The sequence below is a fragment of the Poromitra crassiceps genome (assembly GCF_964638095.1).
Source record: "Poromitra crassiceps genome assembly, chromosome: 2".
Lineage (NCBI taxonomy): Eukaryota > Metazoa > Chordata > Actinopteri > Beryciformes > Melamphaidae > Poromitra > Poromitra crassiceps.
Window position 1 is genome coordinate 39475184 of NC_139624.1, and position 20754 is coordinate 39495937.

At 44.6% G+C, this 20754-nt stretch overlaps 1 protein-coding gene across 1 annotated transcript in view; it reads right to left on the reverse strand.

Moving 5' to 3' along the window:
- The window catches only part of snd1 (staphylococcal nuclease and tudor domain containing 1), a 400387-nt gene that overhangs the window by 35395 nt on the left and 344238 nt on the right, over positions 1-20754 (reverse strand). The window contains exons 19-20 of the mRNA XM_083657501.1: positions 6891-7014; positions 4154-4223 (exon numbers count right to left, since the gene is read on the reverse strand). Coding sequence (XP_083513627.1) covers positions 4154-4223; positions 6891-7014 — 194 coding nt within the window. The remainder of the gene's footprint in view (positions 1-4153; positions 4224-6890; positions 7015-20754) is intronic.

A 20754-nucleotide genomic window follows, 5' to 3' on the forward strand; every position in this document is an offset into this window, starting at 1 on the left:
GTACTGTACAGTAACAGGGGTCAGTGGGTGGTTCTGTCTGAATTATTTATTACTGAATCAAATAAGTCCATTTTGAAATAACTTGTTTGATGTAAAATGCATCTCCTGTAAAGTTAAATGAGCTTGGGTTCATGGTCACAGATATTGGGCCTCATGCACGAACCGCTTGTACAGTACGCACAATTCGTTCTTAAATCAAACGTACGAGCGGTTTCAAAAGCAAGGTTAGATTGTAATGGGGGAAATAAATTATAGAGGGAGATAAATCTGATTTACAGGCTATTTTACTCCAGTTGATAACTTTAATGTGGGTAAGTGCAAGTGAATCTAAATTTAGCTCTTACAAAGTGAAGAGATGCAAATCCGCTGTCCAGGGTGACATCTCTGGACACCTGACACTGGTATAGTATAGGTACTGTATATGTCCATTCTTCCATCTGTCTGGACACCTGACACTGCTACCTGATGCAAAACCATTTAAATATAGCTACTGGTCACTGTTGTATTGAAGGAGTAAAGAGTGATTTTGTGGGTGAGGTGTAGCTACTGGTCACTGTTGTATTGAAGGAGTAAAGAGTGATTTTGTGGGTGAGGTGTAGCTACTGGTCACTGTTTTATTGAAGGAGTAAAGAGTGATTTTGTGGGTGAGGTGTAGCTACTGGTCACTGTTGTATTGAATGAGCAAAGAGTGATTTTGTGGGTGAGGTGTAGCTACTGCTCACTGTTTTATTGACGGAGTAAAGAGTGATTTTGTGGGTGAGGTGTAGCTACTGGTCACTGTTGTATTGAAGGAGTAAAGAGTGATTTTGTGGGTGAGGTGTAGCTACTGCTCACTGTTTTATTGAAGGAGTAAAGAGTGATTTTGTGGGTGAGGTGTAGCTACTGCTCACTGTTGTATTGAAGGAGTAAAGAGTGATTTTGTGGGTGAGGTGTAGCTACTGGTCACTGTTTTATTGAAGGAGTAAAGAGTGATTTTGTGGGTGAGGTGTAGCTACTGCTCACTGTTGTATTGAAGGAGTAAAGAGTGATTTTGTGGGTGAGGTGTAGCTACTGCTCACTGTTTTATTGAAGGAGTAAAGAGTGATTTTGTGGGTGAGGTGTAGCTACTGCTCACTGTTGTATTGAAGGAGTAAAGAGTGATTTTGTGGGTGAGGTGTAGCTACTGCTCACTGTTGTATTGAAGGAGTAAAGAGTGATTTTGTGGGTGAGTTGTAGCTACTGCTCACTGTTGTATTGAAGGAGTAAAGAGTGATTTTGTGGGTGAGGTGTAGCTACTGCTCACTGTTGTATTGAAGGAGTAAAGAGTGATTTTGTGGGTGAGGTGTAGCTACTGGTCACTGTTGTATTGAAGGAGTAAAGAGGGGGTGAGGTGTGATGATACACAAGGTTGTTTTTGTGAAAGACAAGATGTGAAGTGTAAATGTGAAGTGGAAGACATGAAAGAAAGAAGTGAAGAACAGGGCTGTTGAAAGCATGTGACGTAGATCAACGGTTTACTTTCAGAATTTGCAGCAGAGTAGAATGTATCTCTCCAGCCAATCACACACGCAGTCATCCTAAGCAGCCGCCGCCGCCGCGAAACAAGGACAGGTGCCCTTTTTGTGCTTAAGGGCTGCGTGCTTGTAGATGTCACCTTAGCAATCTTTTCACAGCTGTTCCTACAGAAGCACCGAGGCCCCTTCACGAAGCTCCATCTGCTCACTAAATGGGATGAGTAAAACTTAATAAAGGTAATTGTTGACCAGCTTTGCCATTAAGTATTTGAATACATGGATGATTGAAGGGTTTAATTCCAGTATGCTATATATCCATGGAGTAGTGGTGGCGGTGGTGGGGGTAAATAGCAAAGAAATTTAATAAAATAGACTACATCCTAAAGTCATATTTTCTAAGTGCTCCAAATAGCAAATAACTTCAATAATGCTATTATGCACAATAATGAGTTTTATGCTTTGATTGACATTTACATTCATTTACTTTATCTTGAAAACAAATAAAAGTACAACCTGATAAAACATCACTCTGATCTTCAAAGCCAGTTTAGTAAGTTTGTGCGTACATTTGACTAAACGTTCAGCTCACTGGGGGACAAAGAAGTATGTATGGCTTTGCCAAGTGGGTAAATACTGCAGGCCCAGTGCTCTGTGGCACAGAGGTGTTCATTTGTATTGTGTGTATGGGGTTTTACATTTTAATTTTATTTCACGTTCAGTGAACAACAATTGCACACAGCAATGTGCATTTAATTCACATTTTGTTTGCCTTTGCAGGGTAATGTAAATGTCTCTTACTTAAATTAATTTGAGGTATATTCAGTTTGACTTCGTTCCCAGATTTTTACATGAATGCACATGGTTATATCTGAATAATATCTCAATTGTAATTCAGTACTGTAATGTCATGAAATGTAATATCCTGACAAATTAACTTTGATGTGTATTGTACTTGAGTTCCAACAGAGACCTTACAATACATACATGGATAAACTTGTAAACTTTGCATCCCCACACAAGTGTGCCATGGGAGACTCTACTGATGTTGTCCTTATTACAGTAATACACGAAAACACAATACAGCCCCACCCCCCTCACACACACCTCCCTGGGTGACCCCACTCTTGTATAGAGGCAAAGTGACCGCCTACTTCCTGCTTCAGCACTGTACCAGAGATTTTCATCCACCATTTATTTTCCCTTTACACATTTCATAAAATGCGTATAAAAATTGTTTTACTGGTTCAAACCAAACGGTACAGATATATTTAGAAACTGGAGAGATTGCATAACATTTCAAATGATAAAACAAAAAATGCGGGTTTAAAGAAAATATTCTTTCAATGTTGTTTTTTTAAGTTTTGGTCGTAGTGAAATGTTCTATGGTCTCTCCCGATTATAGCATTAGCTGAACCGTTTGGTTCGACGAAGTAAAACTATTTTATAAGCATTTTACGAAATGCCTATGGGAAAATAAATGGTGGATGAAAATCTCTGGTACAGTGCTGAAGCAGGAAGTGACGTTCCACTTTGCCTCTCTATAGTCAGACAAATACAGCCATTAAAGGCGGGGAGTAAATTTAATGACCCCACATCTGAGGTTAATGTGTTCTTTGGATTGGACAGACAGAGGAAGAGCTAAAACATTTATTAAGGATAAGACCAGAAGATTTATCTAAGCCATAACAGATTTTGATAGCACTGTAAATGTGGGCGTTAAAAATGTAAAGACAATGTGGTCCGCTGTGTTTGCTAACGATGGGATAATAATTCAAGCATGGCATTTTGAAATAGTGACCTGTACCTGAGATACCTGACAATATCCCCAATGTAATAGCTGTGATGGCACGGTGGCATTGTGACAAGGACAGAATGACTTCAGAGTAAATGACACAAAACTACAAAGAGATACAGTACAATGAATTGGAGATCAGCCCACCTCTGTGCGCGTGTGTGTGTGTGTGTGTGTGTGTGTGTGTGTGTGTGTGCGAGTGAGTGTGTGCGTGTGTGTGTGTGAGTGTCTGCGTGTCCGTCCGACCTCTGGGAATCACACTTCCATCAACATGCCAGGACACATGGCGCCAGTGCCGTGCATCATGGGAAATGTCCCACAGGCCAGGGATTGGCTAGATGGGCCACTTGGAGACGCGTGCATGTGCCCGTGCGTGAACAGACACATACGCACAAACTCAAAAGGATGTACCGTCATCATCACAAATCAAAAACTAAGATCCAGAGAGAGGGAGGTTGAGAATGATGGGGTGAGTGCTTTTTTCCAGTGCATTCAGTTGCTTCATTCATAGGACACAAAGGGAAGGGAGAAAAAGCCTGCGTCATATTTGTACCAGCTAAAAGAACACTTGGCAGTTAGACTGGCTTTGAACATGGGAATAAGCAAACGACGATGCCTGGACAGATAGGGGAGCTCTTCCCTTTCTTTGGCTGCGTATTCGACCAGATCGATAGTAACAACATTCGGGCTTTGTGTGTGTACTGTGTAGTGGGCCTGGAACAATAGCGCTGTTCTTTTAATGATGACGATGCTCCATTCAGACACTTTCACATTCAGACATGTCATTGTCACTGTCACACACACACACACACACACACACACACACACACACACACACACACACACAGAGAGAGTCAAAGATACTCACGTTGCCATAGTCAATGTAGAACACATGAGCCTTTGCCGGTGACTCAACTTTCTCCACTCTGGCTCTGTACCTGCAGCAAGAAATAGATAATTGAGGGGGGAGGGAGAGGAAGGGGGAGAGAGAGAGAGAGATAGACAGAGAGAGAGAAAGAGAGAGACCGAGAGAGAGAAACAGAGAGAGAGAGAGACAGAGAGAGATAGAGACAGAGAGAGAGAGACCGAGAGAGAGAAAGAGAGAGACCGAGAGAGAGAGAGAAAGAGAGCGAGAGACAGAGAGAGAGAGAGACCGAGAGAGAGAGAAAGGAGCGGAGGGAAAGGAAGAGCGATGAAGACAGAGAGGACAAGAGGAAAAGGAGATGAGTAAATGATGCCATGCTTATTTCCCTGGGGAGGAGGTGTTGGAGAATGTGTCTGTTGTGATCAGGAGAGAGGAGGAGCAGCAGGCTGGGGGGGCATGACAGGGCTGTGGAAGTTGCACAGAGGCTTCCCTGCAATAAGGGACATTTGTGTGAGCAGACATTTTGACTTTGGTGTATGGTATGATCTTCGGGCAAAAATGATTTGCAAGCTTAATTGGTGTGTAATGGGTTCGTAATAACTATGTCATTAGAAGGACTTGTGTTTGTGAATGAAATTTCTTTGTTCAAGCTGACAATAGTTAATAATATGCCACAAAATAAAAGCGTTAGTTTTCACAAAATGTGTATTTTGTATAGTATAATAGTAGTAACTAGTATAGTAGTGTTTCTTAAATCAGGTAGAGTAGCTGTTTCTCAGTACTGAGACACAGTGTGCACTTGCTCCAAAATCAATATTCATTTTCCTACTAGTCTAGTCCATACCCAGGGATGCGTGTGGATGGCGATGGCATGTACTCTGATATTTTTCCCCAGGATGGTGAAGGCATAAATGCTCATAAACAGCTTAAATGTGAGAAAATGAAAAAATAAATAAAAAATGGGCCTCATCAGTTCCTGCCTATGCCAATACTCAATACCCATGTTCAGTTTCAGCAATACTCAATACCCATGTTCAGTTTCAATACTCAATACCCATGTTCAGTTTCAATACTCAATACCCATGTTCAGTTTCAGGTCCATTAGCCAACTCATGTGCTTCAGACAGACAGAGTTTCCTTCATTCTATAGTAGGATAGGATAAGCCACAAAGTCAACATTGGGTGGTGGGGGGGGGGCGTGGATTCAACCGAAACCAATTTGTATGTAAAACACAGTCAAACATATTCATAAATTCATAGTTTGCAATCGTCTATTTTTCTTCTTTCATAAGACTGTAGCACACAAGTCCTTCAGGAGGTGTCTGTTCATCTGCCCATCATTCATCTGACCCTCAACTCAAATAAACAAATGAGACTGGGAGAGACAAATTGGCCAAGAACCAGAGACAGCAGGAGAAAGTCGATGTTCCGAATAATTAGGCCCACATGGGCAGAGAGGGAGACAAGAGAACAAAGTTAAAACCGCATAAGTGATTAACAGCAAGACCGAGAGAGGAAGGCCGTGAGTGGAGAGAGAGAGAGAGAGATAGAGAGACAGAGAGAGTAAGTGTGAGTGACTGATGAACAGAGTTTTTTTGCGATCTATTCAGCGTGACTCTTGGGTGTTCTAACAGGCCTTGAAAGCCGCCGGATTTCTAATTAGCCCGCTAATAAAACCTGCCGACGTTTCACATGCATCAGAGAAAAAGAAAACAAAATAAAAAAGACAGGGATAGAGAACAGTGTGAACATGCAGTTAGCATAATTAGCTTGCTGAATAACGTGGCTCGGGAGAAGAAGGGAGAAAAAAAGGAAGACAAAACCCCTCAAGTGTTTGCCACCTGAAAGGACTCCTCGCTTTGAAAGCAACAGAGTTGTCAATGCAAAACAACAGAGAGAGAGAGAGAGAGAGAGAGAGAGATGAAGGTTCAGAACAGATGGGCTGTTTAAAATGCTCGTTGGCTTGTATCCGGCGGGGCAGAAAACAATGACTTCAGTTTCGCCCCCCAAAAAGTTGAAGGAGAAGATGGGATGAAGAAGGGAGGAAAGCGAAGAGGGCAGACCACCTGTGTAGGGGGGAACATTTGGTTTTTTAATCAGTTTACTGTTATTTCTCTCTGTCTCGGTCACCTTCGTGACAAATCATTGCGCGTGCGTGCACATTCTCTCTCTCTCTCTCTCTCTCTCTCTCCATCACTGTGACTTCCATCTGTCCCCATGACCATCTGTAAACTTCCAACATCCGGTGAGGAGACTGGTGAAGAGGTGTGTGTGTGCGTGTGTGTGTGTGCGTACCTCCAAGCTACTGCTGATTCTAAAGGTCTAAAACAGTGGCGGTGAGCTAATTACAGCCTGTGGGTGTGTGTTCTTAATGCACCACAGGTTTGAACAGAGAGGAGGTAAATGTGAAACGGCAGGTATTGTCTTGGAGAAAGAAGTAATGAAATAAATAAACAGAGCTAAGTAGCATTAGATGACATTATAGTATACGTGTGTGAAACCCAATGCATCATTACAGAAATGGCAATTTCGCAGCTCAACAAACACTTATGATGATTTCTCAAGTATTGTAATAGAGCTCTCATGGCCTAAGGCAATACTGGTTGATCCTATCAGCTGAGACAGGAAATCAAATCTACATTTAACTATGGTCATGAGAGAAACACTACAGAAGGGTTGAATGTCCGCCTGTGTGTGTGTGTGTGTGTGTGTGTGTGTGTGTGTGTGTGTGAATGCGTACCACTCTCCATCGGCAAACTTGGCGATGCAGTAGTCCCCTCGGCGTGCTGCGTAAGATCCCTCTACAGGCGGCTGGGCAGCGATCTCTGCCCTCATGGTCTCCATCAGACTCTCCAGCTGGCCTCCTGACATGGGCGAGACAAAAGGCCAGGGCACAGCACTTCAACAAATGTTCAGCAAATATGTTGGAATAAGCGCTGCTTGGATTCAGCGTTAGTCGATTTCCATTCTCCGCGCTTGTATGGTATGGCATCCTTTACAAACGTAGACACACTTTAGTGAATCAGCTCTAACACGTGATACATCTGGACAAAGACAAATGACACAAGTCCACCTTGGTAGAGCGCACAGCTCCTGATCCAAACTCAATTGAAAGTTTGGTTTGGGATACGGAGAAAAGAGATAATGTGGAGGCTACTCTTTCTTTAACAGTGTGTTGCTAATGGTATGCCAGAAATAATCACAAACCATGTCACTCCCCATTGCTCTCTAGAGACTCAGGCCCCAAAATGGCCGCTAGCTGCACAGCTCAAAAAGGTTTCTGTTGCTGTCAGCCCATTAGCAACATGCAGCTAATGCAGTGATGGGCAAGCTACTTGGAAAATGTAGTAAGCTAAGCTATCAGTTACTCCCGATTAAATATAGCTAAACTACATTGAAGCTATCCCCAGAGAAATGTAGCAAGCTAAGCTACGAGCAACATGGCAAAAGCAGCTTGCTACATCAAAGCTACTTTTTTTTTCACATTGAATCAACTTCATGTCAAAGAACAACTTTCCACCAAACAAATAGGGTCTTGCTGCAAGAGAGGCAAGGATGCTAAAAAGCAAGGATGAGACAACAACACTTGTTGTCTGTCATAATGGAACTGGAAGTGCTTTATTGGCTACACAGGCACACTTGACATGCAATGTCTCCTCCTGTTTAATCCAAACCGCAGCAGAAATCTCCACTGTGCTTTGCTCATTGATTTTCTCTTGCGAGTAGCTTGTAGCTTTTGCGGGAAGCTACAAGCTACTTGGGTCTATAAATAGCTTAGCTACTGAAAAAGCTACTTGGTTCAAAAGTAGTGAAGCTACCACCAAGCTACTGAGAAATGTAGTTAAGCTATGTAGCTTCGCTACTTGTAGCAAGCTACTGCCCAACACTGAGCTAATGCTAGTTCCCTGTTGGAGAACTACAGCTCTCCCAATGGGCCCTATCAAGCCATTACAGGTATATGATGCGCGGCAGAACTATTATGGCAGATTCAAGGTGAGAATGCCACCATCAACATGGTCTGAGTTGGAGAATTCAGATAGCGAGTGAGGGCTCCATGGACTCACTGAGTGCAATAAGTGGCAGCCTGATTCGCAGCCATCAGCTGCAATTGGGGAGCTGTTTGTGCGTAATTGAGTGCATGTGTCTCTGAGAGTGTCATTGTGGGTGTGTGTTCCTGCTGCTTGTGTCTCTGAGAGTGTCATTGTGGGTGTGTGTTCCTGCTGCTTGTGTCTCTGAGAGTGTCATTGTGGGTGTGTGTTCCTGCTGCTTGTGCCTCTGAGAGTGTCATTGTGGGTGTGTGTTCCTGCTGCTTGTGTCTCTGAGAGTGTCATTGTGGGTGTGTGTTCCTGCTGCTTGTGTCTCTGAGAGTGTCATTGTGGGTGTGTGTTCCTGCTGCTTGTGTCTCTGAGAGTGTCATTGTGGGTGTGTGTTCCTGCTGCTTGTGTCTCTGAGAGTGTCATTGTGGGTGTGTGTTCCTGCTGCTTGTGTATGTTTCAGTACATGCGTGTATGAGCGAGCTCATGTGGGGGCCGTGCGTGCGAGGCTGTGTAAAGTGCAGAAGTGCTTGCACTTTGTTCACACTATACGCCATGCCAACCATACGCCAAACCCATGCTTAAGTCACGCTGAAGCTGAGTGTCACACTAAACCAGTCACACCAGAAAGACTCTTTTCCTCAGCGCCTGGCTCGGAGCTGCTCCTCCGGCCCCTCCCCCCTCACAACTTGCATTGACTTCATGCCTGGCACGTCGGGTGCTGCGCACTTGGAAAATAGAATAGAAGCTGAAACGGTTCAACGTAGCTTTAGCGTGGCGTGTGGCTGGTGTGAACGGACTCGCCTGTTAAGGACGCCAAAATGAAACTGCTTGGCTTCAGCGTGGGATTGGTGTATGGTGTGAACGTGCACTTAGGGACAGCAAGTTTAGCAAAGTGGCCCAAATTATATGGTGATTTGTTGACAGCACATTTCAATTGATTTCTGCTTGAAGGGGGGGCTCACACACACACACACACACACACACACACACACACACACACACACACCCCCACCCACCCTTCTTTACTCCCTCACTGCTGCTATGAGTTCTAATAGGCACCTTATATTATTTGCGGGTCTGTTTTCCCAGGTTTATCTGTGCTGAAACAGCCGCCAGCCTGCACTGGGCAAGCTACCATCATTAGCATGATGTCAAACTTAAAAAGATAAAGAGAGAGAGAGAGAGAGGGGGGTGAGAGAAGGAGAGAGAGAGAGGGAGAGAGAGACAAACACAGCTAACCCACAGGAGGTATGAATGGATGGAAGGTGGAATATGTTTGTGTGTGTGTGTGTGTGTGTGTGTGTGTGTGTGTGTGTGTGTGTGTGTGTGTGTGCGTGTGTGTGTGTGTGGGGACGGGGAATGTAGGCCTCGTTAAAGAGGAGCATGCAAGGGAAAGGCTGATGGGAGCTCAATTTGATTTGGGGCGTGTCCAAACATCTCATTGGCCACCCACTGCTACACCGACTGCTGATGAATGCAGAGAGGCGGATGAGTATATAAACACACACACACACACACACACACACACACACACACACCAGACGCATCCTCAGCAGTTTGTAGATGCCGCAGTTTTGGGAGAACATGTCAGATAAATTGCTTTCTGAACCCCATGCCTCCAACTCACAGACACACATACTGTACAGACACACAGAGGTGGTGTGTGGCTACAGTACGTGGTGACGCTGTAGCTTTGCCTCATCAACACACAGACACATACAGACACACAGAGGTGGTGTGTGGCTACAGTACGTGGTGACGCTGTAGCTTTGCCTCATCAACACACACACACATACAGACACACAGAGGTGGTGTGTGACTACAGTATGTGGTGACGCTGTAGCTTTGCCTCATCAACACACAGACACATACTGACACACAGAGGTGGTGTGTGACTACAGTACATGGTGACGCTGTAGCTTTGCCTCATCAACACACAGACACATATACAGACACACAGAGGTGGTGTGTGGCTACAGTACGTGGTGACGCTGTAGCTTTGCCTCATCAACACACAGACACATACAGACACAGAGGTGGTGTGTGACTACAGTACATGGTGACGCTGTAGCTTTGCCTCATCAACACACAGACACATACAGACACACAGAGGTGGTGTGTGGCTACAGTACGTGGTGACGCTGTAGCTTTGCCTCATCAACACACAGACACATACAGACACACAGAGGTGGTGTGTGACTACAGTACGTGGTGACGCTGTAGCTTTGCCTCATCAACACACAGACACATACAGACACACAGAGGTGGTGTGTGGCTACAGTACGTGGTGACGCTGTAGCTTTGCCTCATCAACACACAGACGCATACAGACACACAGACGTGGTGTGTGGCTACAGTACGTGGTGACGTTGTAGCGTTGACTCATCAACACACAGACACGTGGTGTGTGGCTCGAGTGCATGGTGACGCTGTATCGTTGCCACAGCGGCTCCGTGCAGGCTTAGTGGAATGGCGTGGGGATGCGGCTGGGCTCCGTGCAGGCTTAGTGGAATGGCGTGGGGATGCGGCTGGGCTCCGTGCAGGCTTATTGGAATGGCGTGGGGATGCGGCTGGGCTCCGTGCAGGCTTAGTGGAATGGCGTGGGGATGCGGCTGGGCTCCGTGCAGGCTTAGTGGAATGGCGTGGGGATGCGGCTGTCAGAGTCAGCCTCCTCCTTGATTTATTAATCTAATTAAAACAAGTTAGAGTGTGGCTTCTTTCCTGCTCTGACCAGGAAGGAAGCGTGTGCTGCTGTAGCGTGCGTGTGTGTCTTATATATTTATTTCCTTTCCTGGGTCATGTTCCACTTTGGGTCCATAGAGGACTGCATACATAAGACATGAGCTTTAAGGGGGTTCTACCCAGCAATTTATATATACACATGTATATACACACACAAAGCCTAATGGATTGAGCTACTTAATATAGCCTCATTAACAATGCTTTATTCATGTAAATGGATTGGGCAGGGAGGGAGGGTACAGATTGAATATGAGATGCATTAAGTGCAGGGCACTATGGTCTACTGGTGGAAGTAGCAGAGCTTAACACATCTTCTATCTATCTATATATATAAAATTTAGTATGTGGCCGATGTTTCAAGTTCTGTGTTCGGCCACAGCTATGCCGTTTTACGTTCGATCGGGCTGAAACCTTCAGGGTGTGTAAAGGGCACCCGTGCGGGTGACCTGACTGAGCCGGATTCTTTAATTAGGCTAATTAGCTAATGATGTGATGTCATCAGTGATGTCATAAGGGCGCACACACACATATACATACACACACACACACACACACACACACACACACACACACACACACACACACTAACACACAAGGAGGCATTGTGACAAGACTGATCAGTGATGTCATAGGGGGACACGCACACACACTGATGATGCCATCAGTGATATCATAATAGGGCACACACACAAGGAGGCATTGTGACATCACTGATGCAATAACATTTAGTGAGCAACACACACACACACACACACACACACACACACACACACACACACACATGTGCCAATAGGGCAGGCGAGGGTGCTGCTACGGGTGATGCTGCTCGCGCATTACTAGTGATTTAAAGCTACAATAAGCAACTTTTCGTCTTGAGACAGGTATATTGTTTGTCCCGCCCTCCTCCCCCTCCCATGGTCATGTTCCTGTCCCAACATGTGTCACTCATCTTGATGAGGTCTATCTTGACACAGTTTCTAGCCTGAAACTGAGGTAACCAGCATCTGTAAAGCCCACAACAGAGATTGAAGGAGGAGATGACAATGTCACCTGCAAATATTTTACTATTTCATTATTTCATGATTTCCGCATGTACCCACCGAGTCACACACAGACCCAGACTGATAAGGTATGAAATAATCTATTTATTTATTGTTATTTAAAAAGTTAAAAGTTGAATATAATGTAGCATACTGTAGGCATACCAGTGATTATTGGTACACAGACTCAGGACACCGTGCACACACATCCAGACAGACCCACACCTGAAATCCATGCTATGTTCATTATGTCTGTCTATTTGTTCGCTGCTTGATGTGTATTTATAAAAAAGCTCAACAAGGCAAATTACTGTCATGTGTAAATGTAACTGCCGATCAAGCTGATCCATGAACACAGTTTAATCTCACAGTCACACATACAGGCATCCACATATTGGGCTCTGTCACCTGAATATACATTTAACCTGAATGCACTTTATATGTACAGTATGGCAGTAATGCAAGTTGTTGTGTTTACGTTCACTGGTGCTATGAAGTTGATGTTATAAATCTCAGAGTGATTTTACATCTTTAGCCAAACCAAATCCATACTGTATGGCTGAAGTTTAGATAGGATCTGGTAGGGCTTGCAGTAACAGGGCGCTGACAGTGCAGTGCTATGGATCACCGATTTCACTGGACTGATTTATGATCCACTGTGACCCTTAGATTCACTCTAATTACTGTCGGGTCAAGTCCAGTCACAACGTTAAATTACAGTAAATCCACTTCCCTCAACCAACTACTAAGAAGAACTCCTGGGAAAAATTGGTTGTAATGTGTTTTCATGGATGTAGACATAGTTAGCCAAATAGGAGTTCACTGCATAAATTATGATATTATAATATATGTGTTCTGTGTGGTTGATTTACAGTTTTGATTTATAATTATATTGCAGAAGATTGACAAGGAAAATGTTTTTATTCCAACCTTCCAAACTCATCAATGATGCTTGATGGTGAATGTGGTGCTGAGACTGCTGGTAAAGTCGTAGGACTTGGTGAAGACTCACTGACATGAGAACTTAAATATATCACATGTAAATGTAAGGCACTGTAGACACACATGTGCAGACGTGTGCACGTGCACACACACATTTTCCATTCACACAGGATATGGTTTTTGTTCTTACCTTTCCCATCCACACCCACACACACACACACACACACAGAGAGACATGTTCAGCCCCTTCGTGACATCTTGATTGAGTCGTGAAGAACACCTCTTAACGTCTACACCTTTCCTCCTCCTGTGTGCCCCTGTGCATTTTATATCGTGCCTGTCCACATTCACAGGTGAAATACTGCAGGGTGCGTTTGATTTCATATGCAGAGCACACCTCATGCATTTTAATCACCCCTCCTGGGATTCGCAGGTCTAATTTGCTGTGCAGGCACCTTGGGGCATGATGGCCTCGCGTTGGGGTCACCAGTTTATTAGGCACACATCATCCATGTGTTGGCACAACAGTAGTTTCTTAGTCTAATAAAATCAGACATACATTTGACATTTGAATTTGTGATTACAATTTCCAACTATTAATGGTAAATTAATTTGGATAGCAGTAGGAAAGCTAGTAGCTACTGTACTGTGCAATAATGAATGAAGTTTATTATACTAGTAATGTATCTATCTATTATTATACAATCATCCTAAAATAACACAACAGGTAGTGCATGCGTGAGTAGTTGGGGGGGGGGAGGGGGGGGGGGTTGTTACAGGTCAGGTACCTACGTACGTGTGTGTGTGTGTGTGTGTGTGTTGGGGGGGGGGTTGTTACAGGTCAGGTACCTACGTACGTGTGTGTGTGTGTGTGTGGGGGGGGGGGGGGGGGGCTTGTTACAGGTCAGGTACCTACGTACGTGTGTGTGTGTGTGTGTGGGGGGGACAAAGGGTCATAAGTCAGGAGCTGGGATGGAGGGAAAGCAGTGCAGGCCAAGGCCTCCCTGAGTTGGTAAACGGAGCTGTTCTGGGGAAAGGAGAGATAGCACATGCTACAAAGACTCCAGGCACGTATTTTTAAGGTGTGCAAATAACTCTCTTAAATGTAATATCTAAATCTAAAATCTAATAAAAGTTATAAATCTAATCTAAATCTAATACATGGTCTACATAATACATAACACAAACTGCACCAAATTTATTTCACAAAGGAATACCTAACTTTCAGTGGGCAATACACATTGATTAAGACTAATCCGACTCTGCCCAGATGATTCAGCGTTGCTTTAAGAGCCTTTGGGATTTCAAGTGGTTCTCGCGTGTATATGCAGTTTTTGGGCCAGCAGAAAGGAAGAATTATCGTAGGATTCAAAGGGAATCATGCGAAGAGGAAACGCTTGTTTGCCTCACTTTCTGCAGGGTGCAGCTGCATTGGCCTTCTGTGCCTTGAGGGTTTGCAAAGATTGTACCGGCGCTATAGACTGGCTTCAACTTTTCAACATCTTCACTGAGAGATCAGTAAGAAATTAGCTTCACATACGCAGAGTAAAGCCGAGGCCTCTGGGGTCAAATGGGTCAAATGCCGACGGCAATGCAACCTCCCGGTGGAATGGGCACGTATCATTGTGTGCACAGTCAATCAACAGGAAATACAACCAAGACACTTTGCAATATAGAGACGTGAAATGCAATTTGATGTTGGCACAAAGACAACTCACAATGTGTGTGCATTGCAAGGAAGGGTAAAACGCGTCAAGCGTGATTCCATATTTTGTGTTAGAAGCAGAGCCAAAAGCAATGATCCAAAAAACAGCCAAAACACTGATTGTGTCTGATCCTGGCCAATCTCTCTCTCTCTCTGTCTGTCTTTATCTCTCTCTCTCTCTCTCTCTCTCTCTGTCTGTCTTTATCTCTCTCTCTCTCTGTCTTTATCTCTCTCTCTCTGTCTGTCTTTATCTCTCTCTTCCTCTGTTGTTTTTTTCTCCCTCATTCTGTAATTTGTTTATGCACCATTATGGCTGCAGCTGTCTGTAAATCATATATAATTACAGTGTGAATGCCCAGTGCAGAATGAGAGAGCGATTAGGCTTAGAAAGGAGGAAACAAGGGATAGAGACAGAGAATGAGAGAGAGAGATATAAAGACAGAACAAGTTTAGAGGTTGATTATGATCACGTTGGATGATAGTGTGGCACACGGTGTGTGAGCAGAAAACAAAAAGCCAATGGAAACCGTGAATCATGTGGCCTTTTCGCTGCGTGTCCCAAGGCCGTACTGAATTCTATTAAGCTGTTCACGAAAGCCATTAACCCAGAGGAGGGTAAATAATCACAATATGACAGAAGTGGAGGCCAAGAGAGCAACGCTGGTATATGAATGCTATGGCTTCCAAGAATGAAGGAAGAGACAAAGCGGAACGCATCTGCGAAAAGGACAATCGACGGGGGAAACAAGTGACCAGGGAGGATGCGGCATCAGTGTCTGTAATTAATGAAAGACAAAAGAGACGCCTCATCTGGAGGAGCGAGACACTGAGGGATGTGTGCGATGAAGCGGACGGACACACGCACACAAAACCATTTCGCATCAATGTTCCCGACCATCTTTGATGCACCGGAAAAGCTTTTGGTCGATCTGTCGTGGTTTGTGTCGACAACAAGGAAGGTGCATCTTCCGCCGAGTGACGCACAGCCGATGAGCAGAGCCGTATGCGCTTTAGCTCACCTGCTGGTTGGGAGTGTTACATAATGCATGAGGTGTGGACGGCTGTATCCTCTGGAGCTCTGCCTGTGTTTGAGGACATGCAAGCAACGCTTCAAAGGCAAAAAGCCCCCACTGACAAACAACGCAATGCAGAGACACAGACAGGCACTGTATGCGCATACGTGCTAACACATAATTTACCCAGCGATGGAAACCATATCACATTTAGGGATATTTGTACACTATATCCAAAGACAAAAAGTGTGACACGTATAGGGAGCTGGAGGAGGAGGATGAGATGGCTTTATGGTGAGCCATTTACTCCCCTTCCCGACTGACGTTTAGAGTGTCAGCGTCTGCCGAGCATTGAGGGAGGCCACCATAAAAAAACAAATGATCGCCCAGCTTGACGAACAGCGCTCCAGGCCCGCAGGACAGCGATATGGATTCTGCCTCTCGCAATAGCTATCCACCAGCCACCCCGAGCCCCCCATCCAATTCTACCCTTCCCCACAGTCTGTAGCCTTTTCCAGCAAATTACCGTTTCTGTAATTGGAAAAGCCATCGCCGAAAAATCTAAACAGAGACAGCATCTGCGGCTCTCTCTCTTTGTATCAGCCTCTCCCACTCCTCGCTCGCCCTTCCACCCGTCGAGCCCCATGGAGTGGAGCTAATGCCTTGTTTTGATTGCAAGGAACCAAATATACTCATAAGCCCTCCCGCAGCATGTTTCAGGGAGGGAGGCTGAGCCAGGCCAATTCTGAAGAGAATCCCATATGGACCTGTGAGTGGGTTCACCGCAGTGAAAAGTGTCATTCAGCTATTTGCTTGAGGTAACAGGCCCCGGGAGTTGACATTAGCACGAATCAAGCGCTAGGAGAGTGCAGGATGTGCATGAGGACGCTGATTTCCGGATGAAAATCAAAAGTGCCCCACCTCAGCCGACAGGTGAGCTGACCTTTTAGAAGCCAAGTTGCGCACGTGATTTAATAATGAATGCCTTGGCGGGGGAGAGGGAAAGATCATCCGGCCAGGGCTGTGACCTCTAAATATTGCATCTGCTGCAGTAGCAGGGAGCTGGGAGAGGGAAAAACAGCAGTGTCGGCTGCTTCTTCCACTCCGCTCTCCTTCACTTGCTCGCTTACTTTCTTTACCTTCAGTCTGCGGTGCAACCACAAAAAAGGCCTGAGGCACACTTCAGCTCAATAAAACATGACAAGGAGAATGGCCCAGGGGTCCACGAACTCTTCAGGACAATGAAAAAAATAAAAATAAAATAAAGATCAATAAAACAATCCAAAAACAATCTGTGTAACTCAAAACACATTTTTACTTGTTTTTTTTTTACTTTCATTTAGTAGTTAAGTGTCTCCCCTCTGACTGACTGACCTGACTTTAGCTGTGGTCAAGTTATCACCTCTGAAACACAACAGCAACAGGCAGCCTCGTGACAACCAACCTGGTTTTCCCTTAAGCTCTGCTGTACTGTACATAGTGGTCTTCAGTTTTCCCTTAAGCTCTGCTGTACTGTACATAGTGGTCTTCAGTTTTCCCTTAAGCTCTGCTGTACTGTACATAGTGGTCTTCAGTTTTCCCTTAAGCTCTGCTGTACTGTACATAGTGGTCTTAAGTCTGCTGTACTGTACATAGTGGTCTTCAGTTTTCCCTTAAGCTCTGCTGTACTGTACATAGTGGTCTTCAGTTTTCCCTTAAGCTCTGCTGTACTGTACATAGTGGTCTTCAGTTTCCCCTTAAGCTCTGCTGTACTGTACATAGTGGTCTTAAGTCTGCTGTACTGTACATAGTGGTCTTCAGTTTTCCCTTAAGCTCTGCTGTACTGTACATAGTGGTCTTCAGTTTTCCCTTAAGCTCTGCTGTACTGTACATAGTGGTCTTCAGTTTTCCCTTAAGCTCTGCTGTACTGTACATAGTGGTCTTCAGTTTTCCCTTAAGCTCTGCTGTACTGTACATAGTGGTCTTAAGTCTGCTGTACTGTACATAGTGGTCTTCAGTTTTCCCTTAAGCTCTGCTGTACTGTACATAGTGGTCTTCAGTTTTCCCTTAAGCTCTGCTGTACTGTACATAGTGGTCTTCAGTTTCCCCTTAAGCTCTGCTGTACTGTACATAGTGGTCTTAAGTCTGCTGTACTGTACATAGTGGTCTTCAGTTTTCCCTTAAGCTCTGCTGTACTGTACATAGTGGTCTTCAGTTTTCCCTTAAGCTCTGCTGTACTGTACATAGTGGTCTTAAGTCTACTGTACTGTACATAGTGGTCTTCAGTTTTCCCTTAAGCTCTGCTGTACTGTACATAGTGGTCTTCAGTTTTCCCTTAAGCTCTGCTGTACTGTACATAGTGGTCTTAAGTCTGCTGTACTGTACATAGTGGTCTTCAGTAAGCTCTGTTGTACTGTACATAGTGGTCTTCAGTAAGCTCTGCTGTACTGTACATAGTGGTCTTCAGTCTGCTGTACTGTACATATTGGTCTTCAGTAAGCTCTGCTGTACTGTACATAGTGGTCTTCAGTCTGCTGTACTGTACATATTGGTCTTCAGTAAGCTCTGTTGTACTGTACATAGTGGTCTTCAGTCTGCTGTACTGTACATATTGGTCTTCAGTAAGCTCTGTTGTACTGTACATAGTGGTCTTCAGTCTGCTGTACTGTACATATTAGTCTTCAGTAAGCTCTGTTGTACTGTACATAGTGGTCTTCAGTAAGCTCTGTTGTACTGTACATAGTGGTCTTCAGTAAGCTCTGCTGTACTGTACATAGTGGTCTTCAGTCTGCTGTACTGTACATAGTGGTCTTCAGTCTGCTGTACTGTACATAGTGGTCTTCAGTTTTCCCTTAAGCTCTGCTGTACTGTACATAGTGGTCTTCAGTCTGCTGTACTGTACATAGTGGTCTTCAGTTTTCCCTTAAGCCCTGCTGTACTGTACTGTAGTGGTCTTCAGTTGGGTGCCTTGCCATGACATCCAATTAGAAAGGCCCTCACCAAGATCAATATGGAATGCTAACGCTCATGTCCTCTTATTGAAATCAATACTAGCGAATGCCAGTGCGACCAGGGGAACTTAAGTACACTTCAGAATGGGGAATGCAGGCTGCCGTGATATATTGTAGGGAGGCCATATTGGCTGCCTGAAGGTGTCTTGACCTTGGAAGGCAGACATTTAAGAGGAGACGACCACAGAGGGCAGATAAATAAAGAAACGCTCAAAGGGGGCTGAGATTAAGAAGAGCATAAACAAGGAGCAAAGACCAAAGTCCATATGAAAACTTATATGAAAACCATATATAAATGCAGTCCAAAACTAACAGGCAATCTGCAGTATACTGTAAAAACAGCCCAAGCAAAAGCAAGGCAATATCGAAAAATTTAATTTCAAACTAGTGGAATTCAATTCAAAGGAGAAGAAAAATGGACCCGATCTGAAGCCTAGCCCGAGTGAAAGCCGCTCCCTGCTTGCTTTGCTCCATTGGTGGGCGGGTCCAGCGTCATTAGGTGAGCAACAGCTGCTGTGTGTAAAAGGTAGAAGTGTGAATAATGTGGACTGAGTGGCACCCGGTAGGGGGGGAACGACTGCGCTCATTATGACTCCGTACGGCTGCCAGGAAACAAGCGCTAGACAGGATGTACCGCCGACTGGGCCGCAGCTGAGGCTCGGGGCAGGGAGGAAATGTGTTCGCCGGCCCAGGCCAGGCCTGATCCAGTCCGATGGAGAGGACAACCGCGGGAAGTCCAAACCAGGGAAAGACCGCTAGGCTGGCGGAGGAAATCCTGTCGAAACGCAGCCCGGGTTCCAAGCCGAGGCCATACACAGCCAACGCATGATGGAGTGTCTTAACCAACATGAACACATCAGAACACATTGGGAACCTGGTTGTGTATATGGCAAGGCCCTAAGGTCATAAGGAGTTTACAGGAAAACTAGTCCGGTATACTAGTCCCTTGGTCAAAACACCTCAAAAAGTAGCATTGTGTCCAATATCCATGCTCCCCATAGCCATCATGGTTCTGCACCTATAATGTTTTCCAAGCTATATTTATCAGGTTAATTATCCTGGCTCTCCAATATAGCAGCAAACCTTGAGCGGTGTATAGCACATCGTCACTTCCTCCCCCTGTGCCTGGAGTGGCCTCTGTCTTTTACAGTGTCCAAGGTCACAGAGATCTATGCAGGTCCCCCTGTGACAGTAATTACATATAGCCTCCGGAGAGAGAAAGAGAGAGAGGGGGGAGAGAGAGAAATACACAAATAAAATAGGGAGAGATTGAGGTGGGAGGAGGGAGAGAGAGAACAATGTGTGTGGAGAGAAAGTGTGAGACAATGAGAGAGATGAACCAACAGAGCGGCAGATAAAGGCCCTTAAGATAAACGGAGAATTTAAGAGTGCAATCCCTCAAATTTGCCGCTGACTAGGAAAAACCATTTCCGACATGAAATTAATCACAAACGGAGCTCATACGTACGTACAAAAAGACACCGATCTGGGAAAACTATGAGTAATTAAATGTGAATGATTAAAAAGTGGAAAAGTGAAATACAGAGCGCTTGCAACCCCCGAAGAATAAAAGATATTACAAACTATCCATTTCTTCCTACAGTGTTTGAGAATTATTTAGAAGATAGCACAATGCTGAGATGAACACAGGCCTGTGTGTGTGTGTGTGTGTGTGTGTTGTGCACAGACAATGAAACACAGGATGCAGTGAGTTGCTTGCACTGCACATGAGCTGAACATTTTTAAAAGCTTTTCTTTTGGACTATTGGGGACATAAGTGGTTTACACACAATAATTTGTTTATTTTTCTTTGTGTGCCTTATTTGTAACTGCTTACTATTCTGCTGAGTTTCATTTATTTATTTTATTTGAACTTGATTTAAGCAGGTAAGTCACCTGAGGATCAATGATCAAGTTAAAGTTCATATGTTTGAGGTTTAGGGGAACGTGGTGGATATTTGGCGTGACTTCCAAAGCACCTTGCATCTTATCACAAGTTAAAGGCTGAGCATACATGATTGATGGGAAACCAAATCATTATCATCACATTAGGTCAGTGATTACTTCAGCTAATTAAGGAAGGAGGAAGTTAAGACACGTGCCCGGCCCAAACCTCCCATCATTACACTGACAAT